The sequence below is a fragment of the Bufo gargarizans genome, chromosome 2, assembly GCF_014858855.1.
Source record: "Bufo gargarizans isolate SCDJY-AF-19 chromosome 2, ASM1485885v1, whole genome shotgun sequence".
In the NCBI taxonomy this organism is placed as follows: Eukaryota; Metazoa; Chordata; class Amphibia; order Anura; family Bufonidae; genus Bufo; species Bufo gargarizans.
The window spans coordinates 329,512,864-329,533,010 of record NC_058081.1 but is presented as its reverse complement, the minus strand read 5'-3'; the positions used below and the strand labels follow the sequence as shown (position 1 = coordinate 329,533,010).

General features: G+C 42.8%; 1 protein-coding gene across 3 annotated transcripts in view; it reads left to right on the top strand.

The window, feature by feature from the left end:
* PTPRQ (protein tyrosine phosphatase receptor type Q) overlaps nt 1–20,147 on the top strand; it is a 530,509-nt gene that overhangs the window by 256,762 nt on the left and 253,600 nt on the right. For all 3 annotated transcript variants that reach the window (XM_044280555.1, XM_044280554.1, XM_044280553.1), the window contains exon 27: nt 7,333–7,505. In XM_044280555.1, coding sequence (XP_044136490.1) covers nt 7,333–7,505 — 173 coding nt within the window. The remainder of the gene's footprint in view (nt 1–7,332; nt 7,506–20,147) is intronic.

Sequence of the window (20,147 nt, the reverse complement as noted above, 5' to 3'; positions counted from 1 at the left end):
ATGTTCTATCTTTTCAACGGAATGGAAATACGGAAACGGAATGCATACGGAACACATTCCGTTTTTTTGCGGAACCATTGAAATGAATGGTTCCGTATACGGACCGTATACGGAACACAAAAAACGGACTGCAAAACGGAAAAAAAACCGGTAGTGTGAAAGAGGCCTAAGGGTGGGTTCACAGTAGTGTTCTGGATTCCTTTATAGCTTTCCGTTATAAAATGGTTATAACGGAAAATAACGGAATCCATAAGATGGAAGTCGAAACGGAAGCCTTTAGAGGCATTCCGTTTTGATCCGTCTTAATAGAAGTCTATGGGGAATCATAACGGATCCGTCTGGGTCCCGTTATGCAAGACTGAAAACCAAGTCCTGTCGACAATACTTTTTTCTCCGTTCTGCATAACAGAAACCAGACGGATCCGTTATGATTCCCATAGACTTCGATTAAGACGGAAAGCAAAACGGAATGCCTTTTAAAGGCTTCCGTTTTACATTCCGTCATAATACAAGTCTATGGGCAGCATAACAGATCTGTCCTACCATCTTATGGATTCCGTATTTTCCGTTATAGCCATTTTATAAAGGAAAGCCATAACGCAATCCCTAACGCTACTGTGAGTCCACCCTAAGGCCTCATGCACACGACAGTATTGCTTTTTCAGTGTTTTGCGGTCCGTTTTTTACGGATCCGTTCTTCCGTTTTTTGTTTCCGTTGTGTTTCCGTTTCCTTTCCGTTTTTCCGTTCCGTTTTTCCGTATGGCATATACAGTATACAGTAATTACATAGAAAAAATTGGGCTGAGCATAACATTTTCAATAGATGGTTCAGCAAAAACAGGACGGATACGGAGGACATACGGATGCATTTCCGTATGTGTTCCGTTTTTTTTGCGGACCCATTGACTTGAATGGAGCCAAGCACCGTGATTTGCGGACAAGAATAGGACATGTTCTATCTTTTCACGGCACGGAAATACTGAAATACTGAAACGGAATGCACACTGAGACACTTCAGTATTTTTTGCTGAACCATTGAAATGAATGGTTCAGTATATGTTCCGTATACTGAGCTAAAAAAACGTCCAGTATACTGAACGCAAAATACTGTCGTGTGCATGAGCCCTAAGGGGGAGCTAAGGGCTCATGCACACGACAGTATTTTGCGTTCAGTATACTGGACGTTTTTTTAGCTCAGTATACGGAACATATACTGAACCATTCATTTCAATGGTTCAGCAAAAAATACTGAAGTGTCTCAGTGTGCATTCCGTTTCAGTATTTCAGTATTTCCGTGCCGTGAAAAGATAGAACATGTCCTATTCTTGTCCGCAAATCACGGTGCTTGGCTCCATTCAAGTCAATGGGTCCGCAAAAAAAACGGAACACATACGGAAATGCATCCGTATGTCTTCCGTATCCGTTCCGTTTTTGCTGAAGCATCTATTGAAAATGTTATGCTCAGCCCAATTTTTTCTATGTAATTACTGTATACTGTATATGGCATACGGAAAAACGGAACGGAAAAACGGAAAGGAAACGGAAACACAACGGAAACAAAAAACGGAACAACGGATCCGTAAAAAACGGACCGCAAAACACTGAAAAAGCAATACTGTCGTGTGCATGAGGCCTAAGAAAGAGAAAAATACACAGGAAATGTTCTTATGAGAACATTTTTTCTCTCCCTGTATTTGCACACACATAATGGAACATCATTTGTAATTACATTGGTAAATTGCAAAGAAAAATGACACAGCTAAAATATCATTTCTGTTACAGGGATCCCATACTCATGCCCCATAGGTTCAAATCAAATATGGCTGATTCACTTACATATTACAGGAAGGAGGTGAGGCCCTTTACACAGGCCAATTTTGCAGGTGATTTTCAGGGAAAAAGCGTTCCATCCCGACAAGCGCCTGCTCATCAGTGAAGGAGACCACTGCATTTACATGCAGCGATCTCCTCCACAGTATGGGGAGGAGCAATCGCTAATGCTATTGCTCATCTCCATACTGACTCGTTGTTTGCTGTCAGCAGATACTGTTTACACAGCACAATCTGCTGCCGGCAAACGATTTTTGTGACCACATGAATGATGCCATTACCCGATGAACAAGCACTTACTATGAACGCTTGTGAGAATCGGCCCCTGTAAAGGGCCCTTAACGGAGGCACACAGGCCAGATGACCGTTCACAGGAACACTCGTTAGCGATTATCTGCCGGTGTTAAGGTGCCGCTAATTACCCGATAAATGAATGAAACGCTTGTTCATCCGGTAATCGCATCATTCAAGCGGACACAAAAATCGTAATTTGCTGGCAGCATAACATGCTGTGTAAACAGCATCTGCTGCCGGCACACAATTAATCTTTATGGGGACGAGTGATGGCAATAAATGTATGAGGACGAGCCATAGCATGTACTGTAAATGCAGCAGTCTCCTTTACTGACGAGCAGCCTCGCTTCCTTTACGACAATCGCCTTCAAAAATGGCCCATGTAAAGGGGCCTTTACACAACTATCTCCTTCCTGCTGAGATCTTCACCCAGAGGCAAAATCGGGAGAGAATGTCCAAAGTTGTGTCCAATCTTAATTCTACCATATGTGGAACAGAACATACTGAACATACAACTATTGGACTTCTTTAGATTAGACAATTTATATCATATTATTCCTACAGCATGTTCACTCGGCTTATCATACATTTTAAAATACAGACCACTGCCAAACATCTCCAGTAGTGCTCACCATGGGAAAAAAATGATAGGTGTCAGCTACAAGCATCACAACCTTCTGCATCTTCCCCAAAAATATGCACGCAAAGTTTTCTGACTATGATATGGCCTCACGTACACACATAGTTGTACCTAGAGCATTTGGCACCCGGGGCGAACCCTTTGTTTGGCACCCCCCCCCCAAGAAAGTTATTTTATTTTTTGACACAAGTTAGTGGAATATGAGACTTAGTAAGAAAAAACAAAAACAAACAAAAAATTTCCGCTAACTTGTGCCCAAAAAAATGTCTGAATGGAGCCTTACAGGGGGTGATCAATGACAGGGGGGTGATCAATGACAGGGGGGTGATCAGGGAGTCTATATGGGGTGATCACCCCCCTGTCATTGATCACCCCCCTGTAAGGCTCCAATCAGACGTCCGTATGATTTTTTACGGATCGACGGATACATGGATCGGATCCGCAAAACACATGCGGACATCTGAATAGAGCCTTACAGGGGGGTGATCAATGACAGAGGGGTGATCAATGACAGGGGTGTGATCAGGGAGTCTATATGGGGGGATCAGGGGTGATCAGTGGTTCATAAGGGGTTAATAAGTGACAGGGGGGGTGTAGTGTAGTGCAGTGTAGTGGTGTTTTGTGGTACTTTACACAGCTACCTGTGTCCTCTGGTGGTCGATCCAAACAAAAGGGACCACCAGAGGACCAGGTAGCAGGTATATTAGACGCTGTTATCAAAACAGCGTCTAATATACCTGTTAGGGGTTAAAAAAAATCACATCTCCAGCCTGCCAGTGAGCGATCGCCGCTGGCAGGCTGGAGATCCACTCTCTTACCTTCCGTTCCTGTGAGCGCGCGCGCCTGTGTGCGCACGTTCACAGGAAATCTCGCGTCTCACGAGATGACGCGTATATGCGTTGCTGTGCGCAGCGCTGCCACCTCCGGACCGCACATCTGCGTTAGGCGGTCCGGAGGTGGTTAATAAAATAAAAACCTGCAACCCCTTAAAAAAATCACTTTCCATCTGCACCAAAAAGAAAAAAAATCCAAATCCCCATCAATAAAATGAACAAATCCTGCACCCCCCCCCCTAAATTACACCCTCTCTTCTCCCCTTAATTACACCCCCTCCCTCCCCACCTTAATTAATTTACACCCCCTCCCTTAATAACACCCCCCCTTAAATACACCCCCTCCCTCCCCACCTTAATTACACGGTAATTACACACACAATTATTTACTCACATTTATTTTGATGATGCCCGTCCGACCGCTGGTATAATGGATCCTTCCGCTTCTGATCCGTGAAGGCGGCGCGGCGTCAGCGTCGTGACGTCACGTCATGTTGCGCGCCGCCGCAATAATCCTTGTAGATGCTGTATTTTACTGGAGGTGACTGTCACTTTAAGGCGATGATTCGGATAATTTGTGGAAGTGCGCTTGTGCGCTTGCACAGCGCACCACGTCACTTCCGCTATAGACTTTCGGCAAGCTATAGAAATCTGGCAGAACACCGGCGCCTGGCGGAGTCGCGTCGCGGTCGCGGTGCAGCAGTGGATGGAGCCGGGGACCGGGGGTGACTCCGTCATGGCACCCCCCTTGTGAGTGGCACCCCCCTTGGTACGCCACTGCATACACAACCATTTTCTGGTCTGCAAACCTTGGATCTGCAAAATACTGATGTTGTCCATGTGCCATCCTATTTTTTTTGTGGACTCATTGACATCAATAAGTCCAGGGTCTGCATTTTGCACTCAATTATCAGGAAGAAAGCATTCCTCACCGACAATTGGCTGCTCATCAGGTGAGGTGAAGCAATACAGCGATCACCTCCACTGTATGAGGATGAGCGATGACTACTACTGCTATCACTTCTCCTCATACAGCTGTATTATTTCTGGGCAGCAGATCGCTGTTGAGACAGGATGATCTGCTGCCCAGAAACAATCATTAAGGTGTCCACATGAAAGACTGTTTCACCTGATGAATGAGCATTTTGTTTGTTTCATTGGGTAATCTGCAGCACCTTTAGGCTACTTTCACACTAGCGTTCGGCTGTCCGCTCGTGAGCTCCGTTTGAAGGGGCTCACGAGCGGACCCGAACGCTTCCGTCCAGCCCTGATGCAGTCTGAATGGATGCGGATCCGCTCAGACTGCATCAGTCTGGCGGCGTTCAGCCTCCGCTCCGCTCAGCAGGCGGACACCTAAACGCTGCTTGCAGCGTTCGGGTGTCCGCCTGGCCGTGCGGAGGCGTGCGGATCCGTCCAGACTTACAATGTAAGTCAATGGGGACGGATCCGTTTGAAGATGCCACAATATGGCTCAATCTTCAAGCGGATCCGTCCCCCATTGACTTCACATTGAAAGTCTGGACGGATCCGTCCGAGGCTATTTTCACAATTAGCTTTTATATGCCAATATAATGCAGACGGATCCGTTCTGAACGGAGCCTCCGTCTGCATTATTATGATCGGATCCGTTCAGAACGGATCCGATCGAACGCTAGTGTGAAAGTAGCCTAAGACAGGCTAATTATCGTGAATGAGCGTTCGTGGGAACGTTTGTCCCTGATAATCTTCTAATCTTCTCAACAATTAGGCAATGTAAACCCACCATTAGATTTTACTGCTCAATAAACAATGTTAAAGGAGTTTCCCTCACATTTTTTTCCTCATTTGTCTGGAGGACTTTCTTCCCTTTCTATGGATGGGAAGCAGACAATCAAGCACCTTCATGTCCCAGGAAGAACTATTGTAATTATCTCTTGTTAACCCCTCTCCCTGCATAGAAAATAGTCCCTCAAATAGCCCTAGAGGCTTCGGTCTATCACCTCATTCCACACCCTGCCAGTCTTGATTGACAGGGCCAGGCCAGCATTCGTCTCCTCCTGCCAGCCCTTTGTGCTGGGTAAATGGCATGGCGCAGATGCGAGTGGCAAATAACACAGTAGACTTACTGCACAAGATACATATATTCATTGTACAGCACCTCAACCAGCCTATGTTCATATAAAAAACTTGATAGATTATTAAAGAAACTCCCCAGTTTATTATTACAGACATGATTAGAGCTGAGATGACTTCTAGGTATAGAGGAAAGCTACCATTGCCCTCTTTTCCCTAGGACCTCCCCTCTAAAAGCTACTGCAGAGAACCCCATATTCAGTCATCTGGTAGCATCTTGCTGCTTTGTGAGCAGGTAATATTTGAATGTATCCGTACAGTGGGCCCCCAAAATAAATTTTAATGGCGGGCCCTAGGCACCCCAGTCCGACACTGAGTAGACTTCAGTTTATGGTGCATGGCAGGGCAGTGATGCGCCTGCTTTGTTAAGAGGCATCTGCCTCTTAATAAATTAGGCATATCTCACGCCAGTGCAGGGAGATGAAGACTGGTGTATGGGTACACCAATCTTGATAAATTAAATAAAAGCTGATACCAGCTCTGCCACATCAGTAAATAAAGTATCGCATATAATTGCTATTAGTCACTGCTGGGTTCGTGTTTTCAAGGGTTACTGCCATTGCCCATAATTTTAGATACTGGGAGTATAGAAAATATATATATATAACATAATTTTATTTTATTTTTTTATACTCCCAGTCTTGATAAATGTTCCTTATTGTCTTTTACATTTTCTTAACTTGGAAAAGTATGTCCAGCAGCACAGTCGTGAGGCATAGAGGCAGTTGGCCAGTGTTTCAACACAGGTCCTCTAAAAGGGTAAGCCAGTTTCACACAAGTGAAAGGTCTGTTTGGGGTATCAGACCTGCTGTCAGGCTGGAACTTGTGGATGTAATATGAGTTTATTTATTGCACTTATTTCATTTTGTTTCAATATAGATTTTTAAGCAGTGGGATGCAGTGAGAAATTTGAGCCAAGATTATCACAGGATAGATAGATAGATAGATATTGCAACTGCATTTTGGTATCTGGGCTGAACCATAATACTATGACTCCGGTAGATCCACTGAAGCAAATGTAGATCACCATAGGGTTCTATGGTAATCCAAGTTCAGTTTAGTAGAGATGGGGAGATCCAAATGGTAAGAATGAATTCACACCATGTCTGTGGCACATGATTGACACATACATCAAGAAATATCCTTTATATGACAATGTGTCCATCAACTTCAATGACTAAGCTTATGCAAAGATCTTTTTGGTATGCGTTTGGCCTGTACAGATTAGGGTGCCATATCCCAAAGTTTTGTAGAGTAGGTTATGTTCTTCAACACATTTTTTTCCCCGTGACAGTCAAGAGTAGATGAATGCAACGGTATAGGCCTGCATATGTCTAGGCTTTTTCAAGTGCTTCTGCCAAATGTAGCCTTTGAATGTGGTCTGCACATTGTCTAATACTGACAATATAATGAAACCCTATCATACTTGTATGTAAAGCCACTTTTAAAAAGAGACAACGAATTATAATCTGGGTTAGAACAACTAACTAGTCATTACTAGGGGTACAAATGGCATAGGTGTTCAGGTTGGAAGGACATTTATGAAGACCATAAAGCATATACATTTCAAAATAAATATATCCACTCTAAATTTTTTCATGTTCTTTCTTTATGCATTTCAAGTACCCAGCGCTGTATCTGATTTAAATGCAAAAGAAGTGGAAGCCAACTTTATAACAGTTACCTGGAGAAGACCACAGCAACCAAATGGCATCATAACTCAATACAGGGTTCGAGCCTTTGTTAAAGAAACAGGATTGGCCATAGAAAATACAATTCTCACAGGAAAATATAAGGTATATTCTTTGAAATTTGTGTTTGACTTTTTGCATTCAACAATTAGTAACCACTTATTGCTTTGTGAGTGTTCTCACACTTTGCCTGATCTACATGGCTTCTGCAGGAATAGAAAGAGTCTCCTTTTCCTTCTTTGACACCTACTTGGTATAGCTCAACACCTACAAGTGTTTCCTGTTATTCCTTCAATTACAGGGGTGCTGATAACATCATTGGGACAATCTTAAAATAAAAAGACAAAGCACAAAGCAAGTACTTTCTTTATATATCGAAGATGCCCATATGATTATTATTCCTTTCATAACAACATCATGTAAACTTATTAGATCTCACTATTTTAATGAATATGTTAAACTATATTTCAACTAGACAAACATGTGCCTTCTTTGCTTGTCTCAATTTGTCACTATGTCAGGAAGTTAGACAAATGGCCTAGACATTTGAAGCTTTCCTATGAGTGTATTGGTGGCATAAAGAAAGTGCATGGAGCATTTTTTTTACCATTTTGATTAGATGTATCCAATGTTACAATGGCGGCCCGTGGCCACCTCTGCTCAACTCACCAGTCTCAGGTTTCTGTATACCAGCAGCATGGACCCACCTCCTGTTCCCACCTACCTGGCAGGCCCAACCACTGGGGTTGCTCTGTCCCCCTACGAAGGCTGCGGCCTGCTTGCCATCAAGACCCCCTTTCTCTGCCCATGCTCCCTCCGACTCTGGAATGGTCAGTGCATGCACACTGCTCCAGCCTATGGCTGGTTAAATTGGTGTACTTTAGGCCCCTTCCCCTGTGGGAGGGTGCCTGAGCAGGTTTCCTATGCAGAAACGGTGTGCGGTTTCTGTTCTCTACCCATGTACAGACTTTCTGCCCTTTTCCTGTATTGTGACTCTCCACTGCTTGAACTTACTTGTGCCTGACAACCCTATTAATCCTGAGCTGCCTGACCTGACCTCAGATCATTTACCATACTGCATATATTTTGCCTACCCTGACCTAAGCTTGTCCCTGACTATGATTCTTCCTGACCCTCCCTTTGCCCTGCACGGATGTCTCTTTACCCCCTTGGGTCAGCTGTGACTACTCCAGAAGATAGCAGCCTGGTGGTTCTCCTGCAGTAAGGTTCAGATCCTTATATAGATATAAAGGGTGTAATCAGGGAACTGCCAGCATAATGCGCTTAGGAGTAGCCCAAAGCCAAATCTGTTAGTTGGCCCAGTGGTTTCACAGTCACTGCTGTAACATTCGACTACATTCGCATCACATTTTGGTCATGCATTTAAAAGCATATATTTGTATAGTTAAAATAGCAAGTGTAAGTATAGTCCAGAGGTAACAGTTGTACCAGACCTTTTCACCGAAGCTTTCCAAAAGCGACCCTTATACATAAGAAGATACAATTAAGATAAAGGTACATAATAGGTACTGACTGGGAACACTATTACAGAATGAGTAAAGGTTCTGTGAGACGAGTATATACATAAATATAGTCAGTTTAGCATCTATCTTCTACATATGCAGAAAAAAATTACTTAGACTGCAAAATACAGTTAAACAGGCAGATAAGACTGAAAACATTTCAGATTGCACCAGAAATGCATAGATGGTTGTCTTAACTGGTTAAGTAAGGAGTCGGACCCTTATACATGGACCGATAGGGCGGGCAAAGATCAGGAATGAGAAACATTTGTTTCACAATAAATCATTGCCATTTATTTGCTGAATTTACATGCAGCGATGGTGGCTTCTGTGTTACACGTGGCAATGTGCTGCCTAAAAGGATTTTTGGATGATTGGTGGCACATTTACACGGGCCAACTATTGGGACTGAGTGTTCATATGGCCATTTATTGTCAATAACTGGCCTGACCCTTGGCCCATGTAAAAGGATCTTTAGGACACCCACATGGATAAGTGCAGTGCAAAGTGGGCAAAAAATGCACAAACAAAATATGGTTATAAAATATCAATGATGAACGAAAAATAACTAATACCCCTATACAAAATCTATAAATAATACAGTATCAGGGGTTCCGAACAAAAAGAGTGCCTTATGGCTATGTGCATGGGGGCTCTTTTCCCTCATGGTAGCGTAGAAATTAGCTCTTTTTTGGGTAACATTGTAACTCTCTATCTGAGCAGGTTTCTTCCTGCTTTAGTCCTCTTTTTGATACTTAATTCTTTATTGATTTTGTGTATTTTTCTTTGATGTGTAAGTCTAAAATGTAGAATCCGCACTAAGGGTCCACTCACACGTCTGCAAAATGGATCCGGATCCGTTCCGCAACGTTGCGGAACAGATCCGGACCAATTCATTTCCAATGTGGCCGGAAAAGATGCGAAGAGCACACCGTGTGCTGTCCGCATCCACACTTCCATTCCGCATTCGCACTTCCGTTTCGCAAAAAATAGAACATGTCCTATTCTTGTCCGCAGACATGGACAAGAAAAGGCATTTCTATTAAAGTGCCGGCCATGTGCTGTCCGCAAAATGTGGAACGCACATGGTCGGTGTCCGTGTTTTGCGGATTTGCAGACCGCAAAATACTTGCAGATGTGTGAATGGACCCTAACTATCTGTAAGTTAACAATACTGCCGGACCCCAACCAGACAACTTCCACATACTGTGCTCTGTCCTAAGTATTAGGAGGATTAATACATGTTCTATGCAGAACCTACCAGATCTAATGCCCTGCTTGATCGATGTGAATGTTGTTCATACTGTATTGTCAGAGATCTGGTCTAAAGGCACAACCAGCGGAGTGATATTTTTTATTTTTATAAAGGTAGTTGAATGATAGCAATGATTTTCTCCATGGATTTTGGTTCTTATCTTGGGAAATTATCATACTACTATTAATATTACGTTAGCTTTTCTTACGATAGATCAATTTGAGGTCATTTAATGCATCGTACTCATAGATTATAAGAAGCCCACAAAATTCTAAATTCAGTTATGGATGTGGAGAAACAGAAGGTAACATTATGTAACTTCAAATCAGTGCAAAATAAACAAGCAAAAAACCTAAGTAGACAGGTGGACAGTAATTGATTTGCCACAGTACCATCGGCTGTACATTATTACCATACATGAGCCACAAAACCTCCATAATAGGTTATCAGGAGTCTTTCTGTTGCCGATTGCAGCTTTTGCCATGTAAATCTGTTAGTGTGCCAACTTTTAATTATTCGTTATACATTTTGCACTTGATTTCCCCGTTAATGAGAAATGGCAGCCCATTTCCTCCCTAGTAAGTGGTGGGAGTGTGAACAAGTCAGCTACTGTATGTTTGCTCTTGTCTCAGTGATTGATGTATGAGTCCACTTGCAGCTGCACTAACTGCGACTTAACTGAAAATCCAGCATTTCAGCTTCAGTTTTCTATGGGGTGTTATTCATGGACCCCCTAATAAATCTATTTATGTCCTCTGTGAAGAGTTTTAGGCATGTCAATTCACTGGCTGCAGCGATTATGATGGATCTCAGGGCTGCCTTGTGCCAGTCAGTTAACCACTTCAGCCCCGCTAGGTGAAACCCCCTTCATGACCAGAGCACTTTTTACACTTCGGCACTACACTCCTTTCACCATTTATCGCTCGGTCATGCAACTTACCACCCAAATGAATTTTACCTCCTTTTCTTCTCACTAATAGAGCTTTCATTGGGTGGTATTTTATTGCTGCTGACATTTTTACTTTTTTTGTTATTAATCGAAATGTAACGATTTTTTAGCAAAAAAATGACATTTTTCACTTTCAGCTGTAAAATTTTGCAAAAAAAACGACATCCATATATAAATTTTTCGCTAAATTTATAATTCTACATGTCTTTGATAAAAAAAAAATGTTTGGGCAAAAAAAAATGGTTTGGGTAAAAGTTATAGCGTTTACAAACTATGGTACAAAAATGTGAATTTCCGCTTTTTGAAACAGCTCTGACTTTCTGAGCACCTGTCATGATTCCTGAGGTTCTACAATGCCCAGACAGTAGAAAACCCCCACAAATGACCCCATTTCGGAAAGTAGACACCCTAAGGTATTCGCTGATGGGCATAGTGAGTTCATAGAACTTTTTATTTTTTGTCACAAGTTAGCGGAAAATGATGATGATTTTTTTTTTTTGATTTTTTTCTTACAAAGTCTCATATTCCACTAACTTGCGACAAAAAATAAAAAATTCTAGGAACTCGCCATGCCCCTCACGGAATACCTTGGGGTGTCTTCTTTCCAAAATGGGGTCACTTGTGGGGTAGTTATACTGCCCTGGCAATTTAGGGGCCCAAATCTGTGAGAAGAACTTTGCAATCAAAATGTGTAAAAAATTACCGGTGAAATCCGAAAGGTGCACTTTGGAATATGTGCCCCTTTGCCCACCTTGGCTGCAAAAAAGTGTCACACATCTGGTATCGCCGTACTCAGAAGAAGTTGCGGAATGTGTTTTGGGGTGTCATTTTACATATACCCATGCTGGGTGAGAGAAATATCTTGGTCAAATGCCAACTTTGTATAAAAAAAATGGGAAAAGTTGTCTTTTGCCAAGATATTTCTCTCACCCAGCATGGGTATATGTAAAATGACACCCCAAAACACATTCCCCAACTTCTCCTGAGTACGGCGATACCAGATGTGTCACACTTTTTTGCAGCCTAGGTGGGCAAAGGGGCACATATTCCAAAGTGCACCTTTCGGATTTCACCGGTCATTTTTTACACATTTTGATTCCAAAGTTCTTCTCACACATTTGGGCCCCTAAATTGCCAGGGCAGTATAACTACCCCACAAGTGACCCCATTTTGGAAAGAAGACACCCCAAGGTATTCCGTGAGGGGCACGGCGAGTTCCTAGAATTTTTTATTTTTTGTCGCAAGTTAGTGGAATATGAGACTTTGTAAGGAAAAAAGAAAAAAAAGAAAAATCATCATTTTCCGCTAACTTGTGACAAAAAATAAAAAATTCTAGGAACTCGCCGTGCCCCTCACGGAATAACTTGGGGTGTCTTCTTTCCAAAATGGGGTCACTTGTGGCGTAGTTATACTGCCCTGGCAATTTAGGGGCCCAAATGTGTGAGAAGTACTTTGCAATCAAAATCTGTAAAAAATGGCCAGTGAAATCCGAAAGGTGCACTTTGGAATATGTGCCCCTTTGCCCACCTTGGCTGCAAAAAAGTGTCACACATCTGGTATCGCCGTACTCAGAAGAAGTTGCGGAATGTGTTTTGGGGTGTCATTTTACATATACCCATGCTGGGTGAGAGAAATATCTTGGCAAAAGACAACTTTTCCCATTTTTTTTATACAAAGTTGGCATTTGACCAAGATATTTCTCTCACCCAGCATGGGTATATGTAAAATGACACCCCAAAACACATTCCCCAACTTCTCCTGAGTACGGCGATACCAGATGTGTGACACTTTTTTGCAGCCTAGATGCGCAAAGGTGCCCAAATTCCTTTTAGGAGGGCATTTTTAGACATTTGGATCCCAGACTTCTTCTCACACTTTCGGGCCCCTAAAAAGCCAGGGCAGTATAAATACCCCACATGTGACCCCACTTTGGAAAGAAGACACCCCGAGGTATTCAATGAGGGGCCTGGCGAGTTCATAGAATTTTTTTTTTTTTTTTTTGCATAAGTTAGCGGAAATTGATTTTTTTTGTTTTTTTCTCACAAAGTCTTACTTTCCGCTAACTTAGGACAAAAATTTCAATCTTTCATAGACTCAATATGCCCCTCACGGAATACCTTGGGGTGTCTTCTTTCCGAAATGGGGTCACATGTGGGGTATTTATACTGCCCTGGCTTTTTAGGGGCCCTAAAGCGTGAGAAGAAGTCTGGAATATAAATGTCTAAAAATGTTTACGCATTTGGATTCCGTGAGGGGTATGGTGAGTTCATGGGAGATTTTATTTTTTGACACAAGTTAGTGGAATATGAGACTTTGTAAGAAAAAACAAACAAAAATATATATATATATTTCCGCTAACTTGGGCCAAAAAAATGTCTGAATGGAGCCTTACAGGGGGGGGGTGATCAATGAAACATAGAAACATAGAAACATAGAATGTGTCGGCAGATAAGAACCATTTGGCCCATCTAGTCTGCCCAATATATCTGAATCCTATGAATAGTCCCTGGCCCTATCTTATATGAAGGATAGCCTTATGCCTATCCCATGCATGCTTAAACTCCTTCACTGTATTTGCAGCTGCCACTTCTGCAGGAAGGCTATTCCATGCATCCACTACTCTCTCATTAAAGTAATACTTCCTTATATTACTTTTAAACCTTTGCCCCTCTAATTTAAAACTGTGTCCTCTTGTGGTAGTTTTTCTTCTTTTAAATATGCTCTCCTCCTTTACCGAGTTGATTCCCTTTATGTATTTAAAAGTTTCTATCATATCCCCTCGGTCTCTTCTTTCTTCCAAGCTATACATATTAAGGTCTTTTAACCTTTCCTGGTAAGTTTTATCCTGCAATCCATGGACCAGTTTAGTAGCTCTTCTCTGAACTCTCTCTAGAGTATCTATATCCTTCTGGAGATATGGCCTCCAGTACTGCGCACAATACTCCAAGTGAGGTCTCACCAGTGTTCTGTACAGCGGCATAAGCACTTCACTCTTTCTACTGCTTATACCTCTCCCTATACAGCCAAGCATTCTGCTGGCATTTCGTGCTGCTTTATTACATTGTCTTCCCACCTTTAAGTCTTCTGAAATAATTACTCCTAAATCCCTTTCCTCAGATACTGAGGTCAGGACTGTGTCAAATATTCTATATTCTGCCCTTGGGTTTTTACGCCCCAGGTGCATTATCTTGCACTTATCCACATTAAATTTCAGTTGCCAGAGTTCTGACCATTCTTCTAGTTTTCCTAAATCCTTTTCCATTTGGCGTTTCCCTCCAGGAACATCAACCCTGTTACATATCTTTGTGTCATCAGCAAAAAGACAAACCTTACCATCGAGGCCTTTTGCAATATCACTTATGAAGATATTAAACAAAATTGGTCCCAGTACAGATCCCTGTGGAATCCCACTGGTAACATGACCTTGTTTTGAATGTTCTCCATTGACTACAACCCTCTGTTGTCTGTCACTCAGCCACTGCCTAATCCACTCAACAATATGGAAGTCCATGCTCAATGACAGGGGGGTGATCAATGACAGGGGGGTGATCAATGACAGGGGGGTGATCACCCATATAGACTCCCTGATCACCCCCCTGTCATTGATCACCCCCCTGGTAAGGCTCCATTCAGACGTCCGTATGATTTTTACGGATCCATGGATCGGATCCGCAAAACACATGCGGACGTCTGAATGGAGCCTTACAGGGGGGTGATCAGGGAGTGTATATGGGTGATCACCGCCCTGTCACTGATCACCCCCCTGTCATTGATCACCCCCCTGTAAGGCTCCATTCAGACGTCCGTATGATTTTTACGGATACATGGATCGGATCCGCAAAACACATGCGGACGTCTGAATGGAGCCTTACAGGGGGTGATCAATGACAGGGGGGTGATCAATGACAGGGGGGTGATCAGGGAGTGTATATGGGTGATCACCCCCCTGTCACTGATCACCCCCCCTGTAAGGCTCCATTCAGACGTCCGTATGATTTTTACGGATACATGGATACATGGATCGGATCCGCAAAACACATGCGGACGTCTGAATGGAGCCTTACAGGGGGGTGATCAATGACAGGGGGTGATCAGGGTGATCACCCCCCTGTCACTGATCACCCCCCCCTGTAAGGCTCCATTGAGACGTCCGTATGATTTTTACGGATCCATGGATACATGGATCGGATCCGCAAAACACATGCGGACGTCTGAATGGAGCCTTACAGGGGGGTTATCAATGACAGGGGGTGATCAGGGTGATCACCCCCCTGTCACTGATCACCCCCCCTGTAAGGCTCCATTCAGACGTCCGTATGATTTTTACGGATCCATGGATACATGGATCGGATCCGCAAAACACATGTGGACGTCTGAATGGAGCCTTACAGGGGGGTTATCAATGACAGGGGGTGATCAGGGTGATCACCCCCCTGTCACTGATCACCCCCCTTGTAAGGCTCCATTCAGACGTCCGTATGATTTTTACGGAACCATGGATACATGGATCGGATCCGCAAAACACATGCGGACGTCTGAATGGAGCCTTACAAGGGGGTGATCAATGACAGGGGGTGATCAGGGAGTGTATATGGGTGATCACCCGCCTGTCATTGATCACCCCCCTGTAAGGCTCCATTTAGACGTCCGCATGTGTTTTTTTGCGGATCCGATCCATGTATCCGTGGATCCGTAAAAATCATACGGACGTCTGAACGGAGCCTGACAGGGGGGTGATCAATGACAGGGGGGTGATCAATGACAGGGGGTGATCAGGGAGTGTATATGGGTGATCACCCGCCTGTCATTGATCAGCCCCCTGTAAGGCTCCATTCAGACGTCCGCATGTGTTTTGCGGATCTGATCCATGTATCCGTGGATCCGTAAAAATCATACGGACGTCTGAACGGAGCCTGACAGGGGGGTGATCAATGACAGGGGGTGATCAATGACAGGGGGGTGATCAGGGAGTTTATATGGGGTGATCATGGGTGATCAGGGGTTTATAAGGGGTTAATAAGTGACGGGGGGGGGGTGTAGTGTAGTGTTTGGTGCGACTGTACTGAGCTGCCTGTGTCCTCTGGTGGTCGATCCTAACAAAAGGGACCACCAGAGGACCAGGTAGCAGGTATATTAGACGCTGTTATCAAAACAGCGTCTAATATACCTGTTAGGGGTTAAAAAAATCAGATCTCCAGCCTGCCAGCGAGCGATCGCCGCTGGCAGGCTGGAGATCCACTCGCTTACCTTCCGTTCCTGTGAGCGCGCGCGCCTGTGTGCGCGCGTTCACAGGAAATCCCGGCCCTCGCGAGATGACGCATATATGCGTGACTCTGCGCAGGGCTGCCACCTCCGGACTGCACATCTGCGTTAGGCGGTCCGGAGGTGGTTAAGTGGCAGCTTAATGGACTTTCCCAACTAAAACTTGCCTGCATAGTGATTAGTTAGATGTTCTGCCTGGGGTTCAACACCGATTCTCGACAAGGTTTTTAGTCCACCGTGAGAGTGTAATAAAGGGGAAATCCTGTTAAAAAAAACAACATTTTACTATTTACCATGATCATTAGGGTATGGCCACCCAGGTTATCCTTTATTCTGTACTTTCTGTCCTTTTACGATCCACTCCTGATTTTGGCTTCCAAAATTGCATCAAGAAACCTGTGTGGCCAGGATCCAGCGCTGATATTTTTTAATAAATATAGTTTTTGTGTCAGTTTTCAGTCTGGCTTTGCTTTCAAACTTATGAACTGCTACACTTTAATAATATATTTGGTGTCAGTGTAATGTGGGTTAAACCTATATGTGTAAATAGTACACCAGGAGGTTGCCTGGCATGGGTTACTTTCACAAAAGTCCCACATAATAAATGCGCCATAATCCAGGTCTAATCTCACTTTTAGCTCTTAAACATAGACCACTTTAAAATGTGGTGAGGAACACCAAATGTCGCAAAAACAAGTGCAATCGCCATGACTTGTGACTTTTTTAAGCCACATAATAGACACATCTGGTTCGATTAAATGTCCCCCCCCCCCCTTTGTGTTTTAAGTTTATACTTTTTCTGATCTTTATTTACAGTTGTTTTCCAGATGTATCTATTGTACTGTAAGTGGAGCTTAAAGGGGTTGCTCTATTAGGACAGTCACTGTCTATATGCCCTATTAGGGTATATGGACTTTACAGAACGGGTCTCATACCCCTGTATGAGTCAGATCAGTGAGCCACTAAGGGGGACATTCATTAATTCATATATGCCACTTTTGTGGCATATTTAACTTTCAGTTGCATGTCATTTTGCGGCAAAACCTGCAACTTTTCCCCACTCTCGCCACGCATTTATCATTTTCCACATTGGTTTTTGATTTGGAAAATTGCTTAAATCTATGCCAGTAAAGGAGCTGGTGTTGCATGGCCTGCTGGAGGAAGCTGAAGGCCTGTGCCTCTTCTTAACTTTGGCGCTTCCTCCAGCAGCACAAAGAGATTTAAGACCAGTGCGGAAAACGCCGGTCATGATAAATGTCCCCCTAAGTTTCTTCTTTGGTTCCTGGTGGTATATGCCCTAGCAAAGTATTACATGAATGAGCTTTCATTTGAATGGTACCCACATTGGTGGCCATAACTACAGTGAAATAGGTGATTACGGTGGGTTTCAGCTCAGTAACTACTGATCGCTGAGCTGGTTTTATTACAAAATTGGTTGTATTTATGAGAAATAATCACTATATAATAAAATAGAATGCTGCTTTCTGCTTTGTATATTATGCTTCTTTTCACTGTATTACCTATCTGAGGTTTCTTTTGGGGGAATTTTCTGAAAGAAGGACTTCCCGACAGGAACCTGTATTCATTTAGTAGGTGCCACTGAGCACCCATTTTTAAAGATGTATACCCTGCAGTATATGGATCCCTTTGCATTGAATAGCACAGCTTGTTGTACTATTCCGTACAGTAAAAAAATAACATCTTTGGCCGAGACTGGCCCTACAGAGGCCAAAACGGCCTGTGGATCAGTTTGATGTATATACCGAAGCTTTTCCAGTGCATACAGTAAACGTTAATTCTAACACAATGTGAAAAGAAAACCCCTTACTTTCTCACTATTTTCATTCTGTCCTTGCTGTCAGTGAAGGAAAATGTAGCTTCTATACAAAGGCTAAAAAATATACATACAGTAGATCTCACAGATTCCAATAATAATATACAGTCTAGGTAATCTTCTGTGAGCAGACTGGTAAATTTGTTGGTGCCATTCTGAAGTTAGCTTCATGTAGTTATATAATATTAGTATATTACATAGCTGATAAATGTAATATGGATTAGAGTAACATATGCACCCATTGGTGCCACCATCTCCTACTTGTGGGACACATTGTATTTACTGCAGTACTTAGAGATGAAACATGATATGAAGTTCTTTGTAGGTAGTATTGCTATGTTGTGGAGTCTGACCTTAGTCATGTACATTGTTAATATCTAAACTACCAGTTTTGGACTAATCCTAAGATGTTTTATTTAGGTTAATTTGTATTATGAATCTTTGTTTTCATAAAACTCCTTTAAGAACTTGTGTTCATTTAACTTGGCACAAGAGCTCATAGGTTTGTAATGAACATACCGCCGAAATTCAATACCTGGCATATGCGTATGGATATGTAAAGACATGGTTCCCAAGGTCTCAGTTTGGAACCTAATTTCAGTAGATTACAAGCTCGCAGCAGTTTTAGTCATTTGCATGGAAGCCTACTAAACTAAATGTACACTATATGAACAAAAGTATTGGGACACACCTTTTAATCGTTGAATTCAGGTGTTTTATTCATTCTTCAGTCTGCCTTTACAAATATCTGTGAAAGAATAGGTTGATCTAAAGAGCTCACTGAATTGTAGCATGGTACTGTAATAGGATATCACCATTGTAACCAGTCAAATTGTAAAATTTCTTCTCTCCTAGATGTTTCACAATCAAATGTTAGTGATATTATTGCAGAATACAATCCATTAGGAACCACAGCGCATGGGGCATTAAAGTTTCCAAGACTTTGCTGACTCAATAACTGCAGAGTTCCAAAGCTTCTTTGGCATTAACATCAGCACAAAAACTGTGCTAGAAGCTTTATGGATTGAGTTTCTATAGCTGAGCAACTGCATGCAAGTCTAAGCACAATGCCAAACATTGGATGGAGTAGTGTAAAGCACGTTGCCACTGGACACTGGAGCAGTGGAAAAGTGTTATGTGGAGTAATGAATCACACCTCCATCTAGCAGTCTGATGGATGTGTCTGGGTTTGGCAAATGCCTCAAAAATGTTATCTGCCTGACTAGACTATGCCAACTGAAAAGATTGATGGTGGATTGATAATTCTATGGAGTTTTTTTTTTAATCAAGGGTTGACCTAGACCACTTAGTTCAAGTGAAGAGAAATGGTAATGCTTCAACATACCAAGACATTTTGGAAAAATACATGCTTCCAGTTTGCGGTAACAGTTTGGTGAATGCCCTTTTCTGATCCAGCATGACTGTGCCCAAGTGCACAAAGCAAGGTTCATAAAGGCATGGTTGGATGAGTCTGGTGTGGAAGAACTTGACTGGCTCAAAAGCCTTCGGGATGAACTAGAATAGAGATTGAAGGCAAGGTCTTCTTATCCAACATCAGTGTCAGACCTCACAAATTCTCTGAATGAATGATCCAAAATTCCCACAGACACACTCCAAAATCTTATGTAAAGCCTTCTGAGAAGAGTGACACCTCCTCTAGCTGCAAAGTCAACTCAACATCAGTGTCTATGGATTTAGAATGGGATGCTATAACAGCTCCTGTATGTATAATGTGTAGGTGTCCCAAAAATTTTGTCCATATAGTGTAGAACCCTTTAGTAGAACAATGGTGGCTTGGATGCGAAAAGGCCTTCTGAATCTGGTCCAAGGGTCTGTGATCAGAGTAGTCAACGTATGAACATTACTTGCAGAATCTTTTTGTGGTAAGGTTGACACACTGACCATTGGTTTACATTTGGTCTAC